The following is a 15,924-nucleotide window of genomic DNA, read 5'->3' on the forward strand; positions in this document are numbered from 1 at the left end:
CCTGCTCTGCAGCCCGGCCCACCCCATTGGCCGAGGAGCGCCGCTGGAACGTCGGCGGTGTCTCCGCGTTCCACCCCTAGCTGGGGTGCTGGCCACGCCGGCTGGCGGCCAGGCTGCTCGTTAAACGTCAACGACTGAGAGACACGCAGGCTGCAAAACCCTTCCCGCGGCGAGAGCGAGGCCTTTTTCAGCGCGCAGCCCGGTCAGCCTGACAGCTCGGGGGCGTCTCCCATAAAGATGCCTTGCAGGGGCCCTGGCAGAGAGCAGCCAGCCAGCCAGGAGGGCCCCAGCGCTCACCACCTTTCTGGGCCCCGCTGCCCGCGTCAATAGGAGGCTGTAAAATCCAATCCTGCAAAGGTTTGTTCGAGTTTAATAGTGCGTAAGTGTAAACACGTGAGTACCTCTCTGCAGGATCAGGGGTAAGGAGGTACCAGACCCCAGATTTGAATTTGATCAACTACTCATCGTCCTGTTTGAAGGGGGTGGGGGGAGGAATAAAAGTAAGGGACAATGTTGCAAAGAAGCCAGAGCTTCATGAAGATGGGGGGAAGAATATTGCAGAATATTTTGGTATTTTTAAGGCAGATTTCCTTTCTGAATTAACCTCAAAATGGGTAGTTTTCAGGTTACTCGTAAATATCCATTCTACCAGCTCAAACAAGCAAAAATCAGAAAATCCAGCAAACCTTACACCTCCATCCAGTCTTAGGTATTGCAGTGAAATGTTGCATCACCACGTGGTGATGTCCTGTCACAATCATGCAGCTTTGCAAAAACATAAGAGCTGGCAAACCCTGTGATCAACATAGCAAAAATACCTTTTTTTGGAAGGATAGTCTTGTGGTTAATGCACAGGACAACACCCCAAAGGGATTCTCCACAAGATTACAAGATTTTGCCGCCACCATCATCTTCCATCAGGGTTTTTGCGCTTCAGTGCATCCCCTGGTTGTCTTGACAACACCCACTCCCCTAAAAAGTAATGTAGACTTCTTTGGGCTGTGCATGCTGCCTGGTGGAGGGGAAACCCTGCTTCTTTGTGCCATCACAATCTAAGCACAGTTGAAGCCTGACCTTGAGGACTCTGCCATGTTCTGCATCAGGGCTGAAGCTGGTCTTGTGTGAGACACATCAGGTATTTCATTTAAATTGTGTTCCTGTTTCCCCACCTGAACAGTGACAATAATTATACTTTCCTACCTAACACTAATACATATTCATAGAGAGGTTTGAGATCCTCAGATGGAAAGCACTGTAGAAGTATGAATTATTATTCCTATTATACGACACTAGTGAGAGATCCCTCAAAGTTTGGATGGTTCCCTGATCTATGAATACAGTAACTCCTCACTTAACATTGTAGTTATGTACTGAAAAATGCAACTTTAAGTGAGATGATGTTAAACAAATCCAATTTTCCCATAAGATTTAATGTAAATGCAGGAGGTTAGGTTCCAAGGACATTTTTTGGGGGCAGACAAAAGGCATTATACACTATACAGTACTGTACTGTGGTTAGGAAGTGCCCCTGGCTTACCCCACACAGGCCCAGCCCGCTGCAGGCAAGGACACTAGGAAGCACCTTTGCTGCAGCACCGGCAGCTTCCCTGGAGAAGAACAGGCGCCGACTTTGCCAGGGGATGCTTCAGGCCCACCTCTTCCCACCCCCACTCCACCTCCTCTCCGGAGCATGCTGCATCCTCGCTCCTTCCCCTGCCCAGAAAGTCCTAAGCACCGCCAAACAGCTGTTTGGCAGCACTTAAGACTTTCTGGGAGGGAGGGGGAGGAGTGGAGATGCAGCGTTTCCCTGCTCCTCCCCATCCCTCCCAGAAAGTCCTAAGTGCCACCAAACAGCTGTTTGGCGGTGGGGGAAGTGCTGGGAAGGAGGGGGAGGAGGCGGAGAAGAGGAATTTGTGCAATGCTCCCTTGTAGAGTTCCTGCTCTTCCACAAAATCTTACAAGCAGTGGACAGAGCAGCCAAACGACGTTATAAGGGAGCATTGCACTACTTTAAACGAGCATGTTCCCTAACTGAGCAACAGCGTAACTTTGAAACAACGTTAAGCAGGAGAACGTTAAGTGAGGAGTTACTGTACACCAACTAGGCCCTCTCCCACTCATCCCCCACCTTCCCTTAAACAGGTCCCAGTTTCCTGCAGCTTCTTTCTCATGGTGAAAGCTAGCTGCCTGCTATACCTCATCTGGTTTGACTGGGGGCAACCAGTAGGCTTGTCAGGCATCATCCTGGGCCATATTTCCACTCTTCACCCCCGTCTCTATTGTCACTCCCTACCGTGGGAGTGCTCTTCCATTTTTCCTGTGCCAGATCCCTCTCCTCTCTCTTCAGGATGAGCTGAGGCTCTTCTTGCTGCACTCTTGTCTGTGGAGGCCAGTGTGGGGAGTAGTGAAGGCCAGCAGAAGACAGGCCTCTAGCAAACCCTCTAGCACATTGGTTCTCAACTGTGGTCCACTGCTTGTTCAGGGAAAGCCTCTGGCGTGCCAGGCCGGTTTGTTTACCTGCCGCGTCTGCAGGTTCGGCCGATCGTGGCTCCCAGTGGCTGCGGTTCGCTGTTCCAGGCCAATGGGAGCTGCTGGAAGCAGCGGCCAGTACGTCCCTCGGCCCACGCAGCTTCCAGCAGCTCCCATTGGCCTGGAGCAGCGAACCAAGGCCACTGGGAGCCGCGATCGACCAAACCTGCGGACGTGGCAGGTAAACAAACCGGCCCGGCCCTCCAGGGGCTTTCCCTGAACAAGCGGTGGACCACAGTTGAGAACCACTGCTCTAGCAGGAAACTCCATTGACCTGGAGCAAGAAAAGCAGCAGGATTTGTTTTTTTCAGTCCAGCTGCCTGGGCTGGGCATAGGAATCTGAGACAGGAAGGCAGAAACTTGGGAGTAGAGATCTAGAAACTAAGAGATTAAAATAGCCTCATGAATAAGGCATGTGCTCTGGATTTTATATCTACCATGTAGTCACTTAAACACAAATGATGGGCAAAGCATGTGATGTGCTGTCTCTGCTGCCTGTTTAGCAGCAGTATACCAAATGAACACGGATTGCCAGAGCTCTGCAATTGGCTCATCCATGGATCTCAGTAAAGGCAAAGACGTTTTGATACAGGACCACATACCAGTTATTGGTGCCACTGTTTAACCAAAACAAGCCACTTCCATTTCTCCATTGTTTAAAACGGGAAAGGGAGGAGGATCTACAATTTCCAACATAAAGACACTTCTGAAAGTCCTCTAGGCACCTAAGTATATTTTAAATAACAGTCTTAAGCCTGTTTTTTTTATCTAGTTTTCACAATGATCAACTAATAAAACACAAGCCAAACTATGAGAGTCGCACTTCTTCAAGTAGATGACAATGCTGCATGACAAAAGTGTTGGGCTATTTTTTTATTTAACAGTAAAGTTCATACTGTGAAGATATAACCCAATAACATTTCAGACTGCTTCCTTCAGCAGTTTAACATGCACTTGTTAAAATCAGTATGTCAGGAAGAGGGAAAGGAGAAAATGGGGGAATTGATCATTTTCTGACAATTCAAAAAATAGTAACTGCTACCAATTCTCAATACTCTAGCATATAAGACTGAAAATAAGTTTCAAAATACCCCAGTAGGAGTCTGAACTAAAACTACTCCAGGAAAGTATAACAACAGCACAAGATTAAGGTTTTACAATATTATTTCAATTTAACAGCTCTTTGTAAAAATAGCTTTTTAAAAAAAATTGACTTAAATAGTGAAATACGAAAACAACTGTTATGTACACTATTACAGTGCAACTGGATGAGGCAGTATCTCCAGGTTCTTGCATAGCGCAGTGGATCCCTTTCATACTGTGTGACACTACTGGACATGTTAGTTTAAGCCACTTATGAGGACTTCTGTCTAGAAACATTTAACATCTTCCTTTATTTACAGTATGTACTTAAAGGCTGAAAAATAAATTATACCACATTAAGTCTCCAAGAGACAGGGGGTTTACTTTTCCCCTCAGTCAAACAGAACAGTAACAAAGAATGCTTCACTTTAGAGCGATATTTAATGTGCTAGCTTTCAGTTTTACTGGACCAACAAAGCCAGACATTTAATAGGAAAAGGTGTTCTTGCTATTACATGCTACCAGTAAAATGTCCTAAGAACAGTAACCCACCAAGGGGACATAACAGTCACCAAAGAAAGCAATACAAACAGGACAGGAAAGGGATCCAAACTTTAAATAAATGACCTAAGCTTTTCAAGAACTGAGGCTCCTTGTTCTGCCAAGAGCTTATTTCACAAACTGTGTGTGTGTGTGTGCGCACATTACCAATATTTTAAAATGCCACCACTTGACTTAAGTACACACATGCTGCTTGTAAAGCTGCCAACTCTCTCCTTCAGTATCCTGAGAACGTGGCCATCAATTAGCTATGCAATACCGACCAGCAAGCAACTCGTTATGAGAGAAGAGATGCAAACCCACGTCCACACACAATGACAATGTGCTGAAGCTTTTAATATCTGGGTCAAATACTTTTTTCTCCACCTAACAAATCTTTATAACAACTTTCTTTCTCTCCTATTTCATTCTACTGTTCCCTTCCCTGATTCTATAGTTAAAAGCACCTGTCTTTCACTGTATTCTCTATGTTCTACGCCGTTTTGCAGCACTTGGACTGGAGGGATTGCTGTTTGCATTTAACACCTTTTCAGTGACTCTGTTACGTTTCCTTTTATCAGCTCCTTCTTTGGACCCAGAATCTGATGAACTCCTTTCTTTGTCTTTGCTGCTTGGTTTTTCAGCTGCTTTTCCCAAGTTTCCTGAAGGTGCATAAACTGAAAAGGGATCAAAGCAATGACTCCAAATCGGGCTCATATGAACAACTTTTTTATACTATATAGCAATTTTCAAACTGATTAAGCCTCACAACATCCTTGTAAGTATGCAGGTATTCTCTGCATTTTACGGAGAAAAAAGTTATGTAAAATGAATACCTTCCTTTCATGATTTGTCCTTAAAATGCTGCACACACTGATAAAAATAGTAGTATAATCCACTAACCTAGATTATATTGCAATAATTTTTGTTTATTCTAATGAACTTCTACTTTACAGGGCACCTAGTCAACCTGTGAAATTCATTGTCATTGAAGGTCATTGAGGTAAATATTGTAGCTGGATTTTAAAATTAAACAATTATGATATAACTGGATAATTTCATGAGCACTAACAATGGGCTTGATCTTGCTCTTATTAACATGAACAGAAAAATCCTCAAAATCCTTGCAGTAATACAAGGTCCAATATAAAGTGATGAGAGAAATCACATCTCGGATGTCTGGGAGGAAGCTGGTCACCTTCAGAGATCAGAATGGAGTTCCCCTGCTTCAGCACTGTACAGCACTGCACAACTAAGGTTGGAGCAAAAGGTAATTCCTCTGAAATATTAGATACTGGCAACTGCTGCAAGCAGGATGCCAAAATAGGTGAACCAACTAATCTGGTACTGCAAGGATTCCTCCCATTGATGATGTAGTGCCCGCCATCTGTTTCAGTTTCACAAACTAGGGATACTGTTATATCCACAAAAAGAAAAGGAGGACTTGTGGCACCTTAGAGACTAACCAATTTATTTGAGCATAGGCTTTCGTGAGCTGAAGTGAGCTGTAGCTCACGAAAGCCTATGCTCAAATAAATTGGTTAGTCTGTAAGGTGCCACAAGTACTCCTTTTCTTTTTGTGAATACAGACTAACACGGCTGTTACTCTGAAACCTGTTATATCCACAGCTACTGCTAGAGGGTCATATAGCAGAAGACACAAGGAATATATTTTCCATCTGCACCTAGCCAGAAGATTGTGACCATTTCTTTTGAATGTGGACCTTGCAAGTGTGATCTATTTCTTTGTCCTCTTGAGGCTGGATTACTGCAGTGGGAGTTTTACCTCTGGCTTTAATAGGAATCAGCTATGGCCCTTTATCCTCTCCCAGAGCTCAAATCAACTGTTTGCGGACTTTGGCACTGTTCAGTATAATTGCAGAACCAATAGAGGAATTCAAATTTGCTGATTTCCAGAAAGACAGTGGTTTCTGTGCATTTTAAAAGTATTTTAGTTCTTGGCAATGGACTGATGCTCTTTTGTTCTTTAATGATTCTGTACCATATCATGCCAATTTTAAGTTTAAGGTAAGTCAAATTTTGGGCCTACACCACTTGATGAAATCCATTCAGAACTGCTGTTGCCTTCCAGATAAGTGTAGCTATGAAGTATAAAAATTACAGATGTACCTTCTTCGGGGCCTGCATGAGGTTCCAACTCTTCTTTTATTTCTTCTTTCACCTCTTCTTCAATCATTACTTTTCCTGTAAAAAGAGTTATTAAGCAGATGATGATTGTTGTTTGATAGAAGTATAATTGATCTTTTCCTGTGTTCGGCACCTCAGGATCAACTGTAAGTGCACAGTGTTCAAAACTGGTCACTGTAATAGTCAACACTGACTCAAGTAAAAATGTTACTCGTTTCCAAAAAACAGATGGATGGAAAGAACAATTGAGCCATAATCACTGCTGACATCAAATATAAGGTAGAGTTATGGAAACAATTAGCAGGGCAGATGTCACCAAAACACAGATTCCAATTAATTTTTTCTTAATAGGAACAAATATAATAGTAACTGGGCAAAATATGTTGCAATGGCTTGGACTGATGCTGCCTTTTATAAATACCGAATGGAATATTTATTGCAGCTAGTAGTTGAGAGGCATTCTGGTGTAGTTTAAAATCTCGTAAGCACTACTATCCTTTTTCAGAGGTAGACATCTGAACTTCCAAGTTCCTATCTTGGATAACAGCACTGGGTACCTGATGACAAACTGGATCTTCCAAGTTTGACTGTCTTTTTTTTTTTTAAAACAGATTTTTTTTTTGTCGGTGGGCTACCTATCAGTAGAGATTTCTGCTAGATCAGATTACACAGAGAGGAGCTCTAAGAATAAAGAAGTTTTGAAATTAGGCAGTCAAAGAATTATGGAGAAACATTAAATGAAGGATAGGATTAAAATTCAAAATGATCTGGACAAACTGGAGAAATGGTCTGAAGTAAATAGGATGAAATTCAATAAGGACAAATGCAAAGTACTCCACTTAGGAAGGAACAATCAGCTGCACACATACAAAATGGGAAATGACTGCCTAGGAAGGAATACTGCGGAAAGGGCTCTGGGGGTCAGAGTGGATCACAAGCTAAACATCTTTGTTTACACAAGCTAAACATGTTTAACTGAATGTAAACTCCGTGACCATCATTTTAAACACAAAGGATCTATCCTGGCAAACACAGTCAGACATAGTGCTTACTACTAATGGTAGTCTTACTAAAGCATGCAACTTCGCCCCACCCCCAAAATGAATAAACCTTTAACCACCTGTATATGATTCCAAAGGGCCAAATTTTGACCTCCTTGCAACACATAGCAGCCCCCGCTCCCCTGCAGTAGGTGGGAGACCTGTGTACTCAATCAAAGGGAGAGTTGGATTTAAATAGAATGTCTGTGTATCAAAGATCCCATCTATGTTAAACTTTCTACTGTTTTCCATGCCCCTGATTATTACCACAATCCAGTGATGTGAAACACTGGCATCAGGTCGGTACATCATTACTTCTTCCCTTCTTCTGGAGTTAAAGTTGGCTAATCATACCTACACTTGATTAGAGCATCCCAATGTAAAAGCTAGTATCAGATCTCACCTTCTTTCACTTCTTGGATAATTTCCTCAGGCAGGATGAAGTTTTTCTCTGAATTAGGGAAGGGCAGAATCTCAGATTCATGCTTTAAAAGAAAAGAAAAATTTATTTTGTATGATTTTGTTAGAACTATCAGCTCAGATTTTCTAAACAAACGCCTGAGTAATTTCATACACAGGAAAAGATCAAATAATTCATAATAGCATATCTGAGTCTGAGGTCAGGAGTTCCGTAAGGGTTATCGAAGGACAAGATATAGGATGTGAGGGTGACAATGCATTTCTCAGCCCTGATCTTGCAAACACTTGTGCATTCTTAACTTTATACATGTCAATAAGACTACTTGAATGTATAAAGTTAAGCATGTGCCTAAGTATGTACTGGATCAGGGCCTACAGAACTAGAAATTTTATATCAAACCAAGAGCTTAGGATAGAAGAAATAATGGGCTTAATTTTCCTCTCTCCGATACTAGTTTTACACAGGTGAAACACCACTGACCTCAGAGGAGTCACCTAATTTACACCAATGTAAGAATCAGGCCCAACGAGTATGACATATCAAAGCTGCTGAAATCTACTGGAAATCAGGATTCCCCAATGCCAATCTTCTATACTCACTAGTGCTTGCATGTCGTACATGGTGCTCAAATGATCCCAAATCACTCTGGAGGAAATCTGACGTCCGATATTCTGACTGAATTTATCTCGGATACAGATCATGTGAAAGTGGCGATTCACACCTAAAAGAAGGCAGGAAAAAGCGCCATCAACAACATTCACTAAGATGTACGTGTATCACGCCACAGAATAAGTAACTGCGACAGATCTGTGCAGGTCTAGTTGTTAAAATCCAGGCTGTGTAGTATGGGTCTTCTCCCATGCTTAGGGCACAGGCACAGGCAGGCCAGAGGCAAGGAACAGTGGAAGCTACAAACAAGTAATTTGGAAAGGACAGGTTGATAAACAGTAAGTAAACTTTTTTCTGGATTTTTCACTTGCACCTAACAACCCCCACCCCCCTAAGGCTACAGAGATGATGCCTCATTGCCTCTAGGTCCCCTTGACAAGGAACAACGGATGGGGAGAAGACCTGACCCCTTTCTCCCACACTTCCTTGCACTCCCTTCTAGCCAAAGATAGGGAGGGAAAGGAAACCCCAGCAGTAGTCCCCTGCCTTGCTAAGTTTTCCCTGTGTTCATAATTCCTGCCCTACCCATATTTTTGCATGTAAAAATCCCTACCCCCTGGGGGCAGGGCTTGTTTCAGGCCCCGCCTATAAAAGGACAAGCTTGGGACTTGTCCTCTGCTGCTGTAAGGGCAGATTTCCCTCCCCCATGAAGACTGCTCATGGCTGGAGGTGGGGGCAGTGCCCCACGGGGCCAGCCGCAGGGGAGGCCCCCACCCACTTACAGGCCCCCCCCCAAAGGAGGGGCGGTGGCCGGGGGAAAAGCGCCGTGGGGGAGGATTGGGGCTCGGGGGCAGGCGCGGGAGTGGGAGCCGGGGGATGAACAGAACCATCCTCCCCCGGCGCTGCCCGCGGGAGGCCACTAGGGGCGGCACAGCAGCGCGGGGCCCTGAGCCACGCCGGTCCCTGGCCTCCGCCAGCCCCGGTTCTCCTCCCCGGCCGGCATCGCTACTCGAGGCCGGGGTCTGGCCGGGGCCTTCTCTCACCTACGGGCTTGTGGCCCAGCATGGCGTGGAAGAGGCAGACCTCCACCTCGGGACTCCACACCACCGCCTCCTCGGCCGGCGCGCCGGGCTCCGGGGCCGCCCCGCCCGCGGGCACGGGGGGCTTCTCCGCGCCGCCGGCCGAGCCGCCCTCCGCCTCGCCCATCGCCCCGCGCGGCCCCGGAAGCGCCGCCGCGGCCCCGGCTGCACGGCGCCGCAGCGCCCCCTGGCGGCCGCCCCGATCCCTGCAATGGCGGGGGGTCAGCGGCTGCTCCCTGCCCTTCAGCCCTGGTGCCCCCTGGCGGCCGCCCCGATCCCTGCAATGGCGGGGGGTCAGCGGCTGCTCCCTGCCCTTCAGCCCTGGTGCCCCCTGGCGGCCACCTCGAGCCCTGCAATGGCGGGGGGTCAGCGGCTGCCCCCTGCCCTTCAGCCCTGGTGCCCCCTGGCGGCCACCTCGAGCCCTGCAATGGCGGGGGGTCAGCGGCTGCCCCCTGCCCTTCAGCCCTGGTGCCCCCTGGCGGCCACCTCGAGCCCTGCAATGGAGGGTGAGTCAGCGGCTGCCCCCTGCCCTTCAGCCCTGGTGCCCCCTGGCGGCCGCCCCGATCCCTGCAATGGCGGGGGGTCAGCGGCTGCTCCCTGCCCTTCAGCCCTGGTGCCCCCTGGCGGCCACCTCGAGCCCTGCAATGGCGGGGGGTCAGCGGCTGCTCCCTGCCCTTCAGCCCTGGTGCCCCCTGGCGGCCGCCCCGATCCCTGCAATGGCGGGGGGTCAGCGGCTGCCCTCTGCCTTTCAGCCCTGGTGCCCCCTGGTGGCCACCTCGAGCCCTGCAATGGCGGGGGGTCAGCGGCTGCCCCCTGCCCTTCAGCCCTGGTGCCCCCTGGCGGCCACCTCGAGCCCTGCAATGGCGGGGGGGTCAGCGGCTGCCCCCTGCCCTTCAGCCCTGGTGCCCCCTGGCGGCCACCTCGAGCCCTGCAATGGAGGGGGAGTCAGCGGCTGCCCCCTGCCCTTCAGCCCTGGTGCCCCCTGGCGGCCGCCCCGATCCCTGCAATGGCGGGGGGTCAGCGGCTGCTCCCTGCCCTTCAGCCCTGGTGCCCCCTGGCGGCCACCTCGAGCCCTGCAATGGAGGGGGAGTCAGCAGCTGCCCCCTGCCCTTCAGCCCTGGTGCCCCCTGGCGGCCACCTCGAGCCCTGCAATGGAGGGGGAGTCAGCGGCTGCCCCCCGCCCTTCAGCCCTGGTGCCCCCGGCGGCCACCTCGAGCCCTGCAATGGAGGGGGAGTCAGCGGCTGCCCCCTGCCCTTCAGCCCTGGTGCCCCCTGGCGGCCACCTCGAGCCCTGCAATGGAGGGTGAGTCAGCGGCTGCCCCCTGCCCTTCAGCCCTGGTGCCCCCTGGCGGCCACCTCGAGCCCTGCAATGGAGGGGGAGTCAGTGGCTGCCCCCTGCCCTTCAGCCCTGGTGCCCCCTGGCGGCCACCTCGAGCCCTGCAATGGAGGGGGAGTCAGCGGCTGCCCGTGCCCTTCAGCCCTGGTGCCCCCGGCGGCCACCTCGAGCCCTGCAATGGAGGGGGAGTCAGCGGCTGCCCCCTGCCCTTCAGCCCTGGTGCCCCCTGGCGGCCACCTCGAGCCCTGCAATGGAGGGTGAGTCAGCGGCTGCCCCCTGCCCTTCAGCCCTGGTGCCCCCTGGCGGCCACCTCGAGCCCTGCAATGGAGGAGGGGTCAGCGGCTGCCCCCCGCCCTTCAGCCCTGGTGCCCCTGGCGGCCACCTCGAGCCCTGCAATGGAGGAGGGGTCAGCGGCTGCTCCTTGCCCTTCAGCTTGGTGCCCCCTGGCGGCCACCTCGATCCCTGCAATGGAGATGGGGTCAGCGGTTGCCCCTGCCCTTCAGCCCTGTGCCCCCTGGCGGCCACCTCGATCCCTGCAATGGAGGGGGGTCAGCGGCTGCCCCTGCCCTTCAGCCCTGGTGCCCCCGGCGGCCACCTCGAGCCCTGCAATGGGGGGGTGGTTGGCGGCTGCTCCCTGCCCTTCAGCCTGGTGCCCCCTGGCGGCCACCTCGAGCCCTGCAATGGGGGGGGGTCAGCGGCTGCCCCTGCCCTTCAGCCCTGGTGCCCCCGGCGGCCACCTCGAGCCCTGCAATGGGGGGGGGTCGGCGGCTGCTCCCTGCCCTTCAGCCCTGGTGCCCCCTGGCGGCCACCTCGAGCCCTGCAATGGGGGGGGTCAGCGGCTGCTCCCTGCCCCTCAGATCTGGTGCCCCCTGGCGGCCACCTCGATGCCTGCAATGCGGGAGTTCACTGGCTGTTCCTTGCTCCTCAGCCCTAGTGCCCCCTGGCAGCTGCCCCAATCCCTGCAATGGGGGGGCAGGGGTAGGGTCAGCAGCTGCTCCCTGCCCATCAGCTCTGGTGCCCCCTGGCGGCCGCCTTGATCCCTGCAATGGGGGGGGGGCAGCGGCTGCTCCCTGCTTCTCAGTCTTGGTGCCCCCAGGTGGCTGCCCCGATCCCTGCAAGGGGGGTTCAGCGCTGCTTCCACCTGGCAGGTACTCCTTGCCCCTCATCTCTGGTGGCTACTCTGATCCCTGCAATGGGAGCTCAGCGCTGCTTCCCCTTGGCATCTCTTCTTGCCCCTCATTTCTGGTGGCTGCCTTGGGCTCTCCACACCTGGGGTCTATAAATGGGCCTGAGTCCCAGCCAGGGAGCTTAGATCCTCCAGGAGAGGGTGAGGGGGCCAGTCTGGCTGCCTTCTCAGAGCTAGCCCCCTCTTGGGGTGCAAGCCCTGGGGTTCCTGAGGCACTGGAGAGATTGGGGTGGGGGACATCTCTCTTCGATGCCCTCGGTGCACATCAGACCTATGGGGTCTGGTTCAGGCCTGTCTCTTGATCACAGGCCTTGGGATTTCTGAAACCCAGCCCCAGGCTATGTCAAGTTGGGCACCAAAACCAAGCTCAGACCAGTGGGCACAGCTGAGAATCTTGGTCTTTCGCCCTGTCTACAATACAGTAGCATGGCTGCACTCTGAATGCTTCCTCGACCTAGCTGCATCTACAGTGGGGGTTAGGTCGACCTAACTAGGTGCTCAGGAAGCAAAATTTTTCACAGCCCTAAGCAATGTAGCTAGGTCGATCTAATTTTAAGCCTAGACCAGGCCTCAGTCTCTCTGTCTCTTTGCAAATCTAATTTTTTATTATTATTTTTTTATTTTTATCTTATTTTTATTGCAAATCTTATATCTGATTTTGCAAATTAAGATGGGGATAATTAATAGTTTCACTACCTCTGAGCCCACTTATGGGAAGTCCTAATTAATTTAATAGAAAATAACTTTCCTAGAGGTTTTTTGAACCAGCATAAAGATTTTACTATACAAAATTCTCTCTCTTCAATAGGCTGGTATAAAGATATCTATAGATGGGTTCTCATTCTCTATTAAATTCCACAATTTTTTAGAGTAGTTTCTATAGAACCCTACAATGTTCATCCCAATTCATTTTTATCAGATGTTTCTATAAGGGGTACAATATTATCATTATTTGTATTCCAGTAGAACTGAGAGGCCCCAGTTGAAGGTGCTGGTGTTAGGTGCTGTGCATATACATAGTAAGAGACCGCCCCTTCACCAAAGAGCTTACATTTTAGATAGGCAAGACAGTCAAAGGATGCAGGTGAAGCAGAGAAGTGAAGTGACTACTCCAAGATCACCATGCAGGTTAGTGGCAGAGGTGGGAATAGATCCCAGTTCTCCAGAGTCACAGGTCAATGCTGTTTTAACTAGATCACACAGCTCCCCATATTGTGCAAGTTAATATTTCTAAAGCACTCAGATGTCTTTTGATACAAGATACTAGTTAAATCCAAAGTTACACTAGGGATGGGTATGGTCTGTTAGCACTAGGTAAGGAATAAAGTATCAGAATAATAGTTCAGATAGAATTGAAGTGTCACAGCTGCAGCTGATACATTTTGAAATACACTTAAAATGAAGGAATTGCTTAGCTGCCGAGAATTCTGAAAGGGGAGGCCACTGTTGCCTCGTGAGACAGTTGTTACCCAAAACATTCCATTCAGGAAAATGTGATAATATATCATCCCTTCTGTGTTGTCTTTTCTCCTTTTTATTATTAGGTATACAGGCATGAAACAGCCTCTCTGTTGCTAAGGTGATCAGGTAGGTCTTCCTGCTGCTTATTTCTCTCTTGAAATCTTAATCCTCTTTGTGACATTAAAATAATTTCCACAGCAAATAACTGTGGTCACAAACACAGGATTACTATTTCATGTGAATAATAAACCGCAGGAGCAGATATTCACAAGCACAAAGGCCCTAGTAAATTACCCTAGTAATAAAAACTATGGAGAAAAAACTTATGAGTTTATCATAAAAAGTATTCCACAATAGAAAGTTTCCGTTTCCATGAGTGCTCACTGTGTCTGATTGTCAAGAACTGTCCAGCTCAACTAACCTTTGTTACAATGGCGACTGATACTCTATACAAACCTAAAAAAGATTAAAGGATTAGATAAAACATTTAGAGGTGGGTCAAAACCAGAACCTCAAATGTACACTCTTTTGAATATTGGGTAGAAGGGGTTTTTGGATTTGAACCCCTGGATCCAGTTCCTCATTTCAGTCTGGATTCTGGGTAGGATTTCAAGATGGAAGGGGCCTATTTTCCCAGTTGCAGATGCTATTGAAATCCCTCAAGAACATCTATTTCTGTGATCTCTCAACCCAGAATGGCAGAAATCTTGCAAGAACAATTTTTCCCCATGAGATTTTCACTCTTTAAGATGGTGAAAATCTCCTGAGATATCTAATCCGCCCATCACCCTCTCTGTATCAATATAGTTATTATAGTGCATCAACCACTGGAGAGCTGTGATTTCACAATGATTTCACCATTTTGATCTAAAATCATGCATCAACAGTTCACAAGATTTTGATGTACTTGAACCCAACTTAGTACTCTTGTCCTGATCCAAACTCCACCCCTGATCTTGAGCCTTAAACTAATTTGGCTCCAGATCTGTTCTAATCTGTCGATTTGATCTTTGCTGCTGCCAAATCGTCGAGTGGAACTACAAAAAGGATTATGAATTCATGTGATGACTAAACAGCAGAAGCAAATAAGTTCCTGAGCAACAAAGTCTTGTTTTCATACATACGTTCCAAGGAGTAAAAAAATGAAGAAATAAAGGCAAATAAATTATAGAGTAACAGAATTGTTCCGCAACTGAATGTTTTTCAAAGTTTTCCAGGAGTCGGTTTGTTATTTTTAAAAATCTTCATGAAATACCTAGCTCAGTTAAGATACTATTCAGCTTTCTAAATCTGTCAAATTGTTCTTCTGCTTAAAGACTATTATGAAGCGGGAATCATTGTGTCAGTCTAGATAGCAATTTTTATGTCATTAAGTTCTGATGACATTTGAAACACAGAGCTGTGTGTACTTGAAAAATGTGTGGCTACCTCTGAAAGTATAACAACACAATTTTTTTAAAAAAATATAATTTGAGAGAAAGGGTTTGTGTATTCAAGTCTTTACTTCTATTTTAATGGAAGATAATTCTATTTCTTTGTATTTGTATTTACACTTTCTGGGCTATTTCAAAGCTTCTGAGAAACATTTATGAGGCCATAACAACATTGTGCATAGCCATTTTATTGATTATGACCAGATTTAGAATTTCTAATTTTGGACAGTTTTTTCCCTATTGACAGATGTGCCCCCCCTCCTTCCCCTATGAGGTCTTGAATCTAATATTTTTAAACAGACATTGGCAATGTAGGACAACCATAATTCTCACAATTTCCCCCTACCTTTTTAGAGCCCAATCTTTCTCCTGATCAAATCGAAAGCAAAATTCCAATTGACTTTAGTGGGAGCTGAGTGTACTCCGCATTTTGCAGAAGTAGGTTAGATTCCTCAGGAGAAACAGGACAGTGCAGTTTGACATTTCGTAAGAGTTCTCAGTTTGAAAAACTCAGAAATATGCCTAGCATTTGGCATCCTCTTTAGAAGCATCAGCTTTCTGGGGTAAGCAATATGGCTACAACTATTTCTGTCACATGTTTAGAACACCATGTGCTCATACTTTTAACAAAATAAGAGCTTCGTTTTTGAATACTGAAGAATTTTGTATGTGTTGCGCGAATGACTATTAAAGGCATGTCACATGCATCCTTTTGAACTAAAGCATGCCACTTGGGCCATATCTATGCTATGGGGACAATATTGGGATAGCTATGGGTCCAGAGCTATGCTGGCATAACCCTGTAGTGTAGCTGCAGCCTACAGCAACAAGAAGGGGTTTTTCTGTCAGTGTAGGCACACAACCACCCCAAGTGACGGTAGCTAGATCGACGGAAGCATTCTTCCATTGCCCTTGTTGCCTCTACACAGGAGGTTAGGTCAATGTAGCTATGGTGCTCAGGGTTTGTGTTTTCACACCCCTCAGCAATGTAGCTACGTCAACCTAAATTTTAAACGTAGATCAGCCTACAGCAACAAGAGGGTTTTTTCCATCAGTGGA

General features: G+C 48.0%; 1 protein-coding gene and 1 long non-coding RNA gene across 2 annotated transcripts; one reads left to right on the plus strand and one right to left on the minus strand.

Annotated features, from left to right (window-relative positions):
* The first annotated feature begins 22 nt into the window (after nucleotides 1-22).
* On the plus strand, nucleotides 23-8,353 carry LOC311529878. Its single transcript, XR_014713886.1, has 4 exons — nucleotides 23-357; nucleotides 5,109-5,155; nucleotides 5,260-5,422; nucleotides 8,216-8,353. It is a non-coding gene; the product is annotated as an uncharacterized lncRNA (long non-coding RNA).
* On the minus strand, nucleotides 3,383-9,600 carry MRGBP (MRG domain binding protein). The gene is made up of 5 exons (XM_084646159.1): nucleotides 9,414-9,600; nucleotides 8,361-8,482; nucleotides 7,744-7,825; nucleotides 6,283-6,357; nucleotides 3,383-4,829 (listed from the first exon to the last, which is right to left on the minus strand). The coding sequence occupies exons 1-5, from the start codon at nucleotides 9,574-9,576 to the stop codon at nucleotides 4,639-4,641; spliced, it is 633 nt and encodes a 210-aa protein (XP_084502285.1). The 5' UTR covers nucleotides 9,577-9,600; the 3' UTR covers nucleotides 3,383-4,638.
* Between the last annotated feature and the right edge of the window lie 6,324 nt (nucleotides 9,601-15,924).

Source organism: Lepidochelys olivacea, assembly GCF_965140295.1.
Source record: "Lepidochelys olivacea isolate rLepOli2 genome assembly, chromosome: 13".
Lineage (NCBI taxonomy): Eukaryota > Metazoa > Chordata > Testudines > Cheloniidae > Lepidochelys > Lepidochelys olivacea.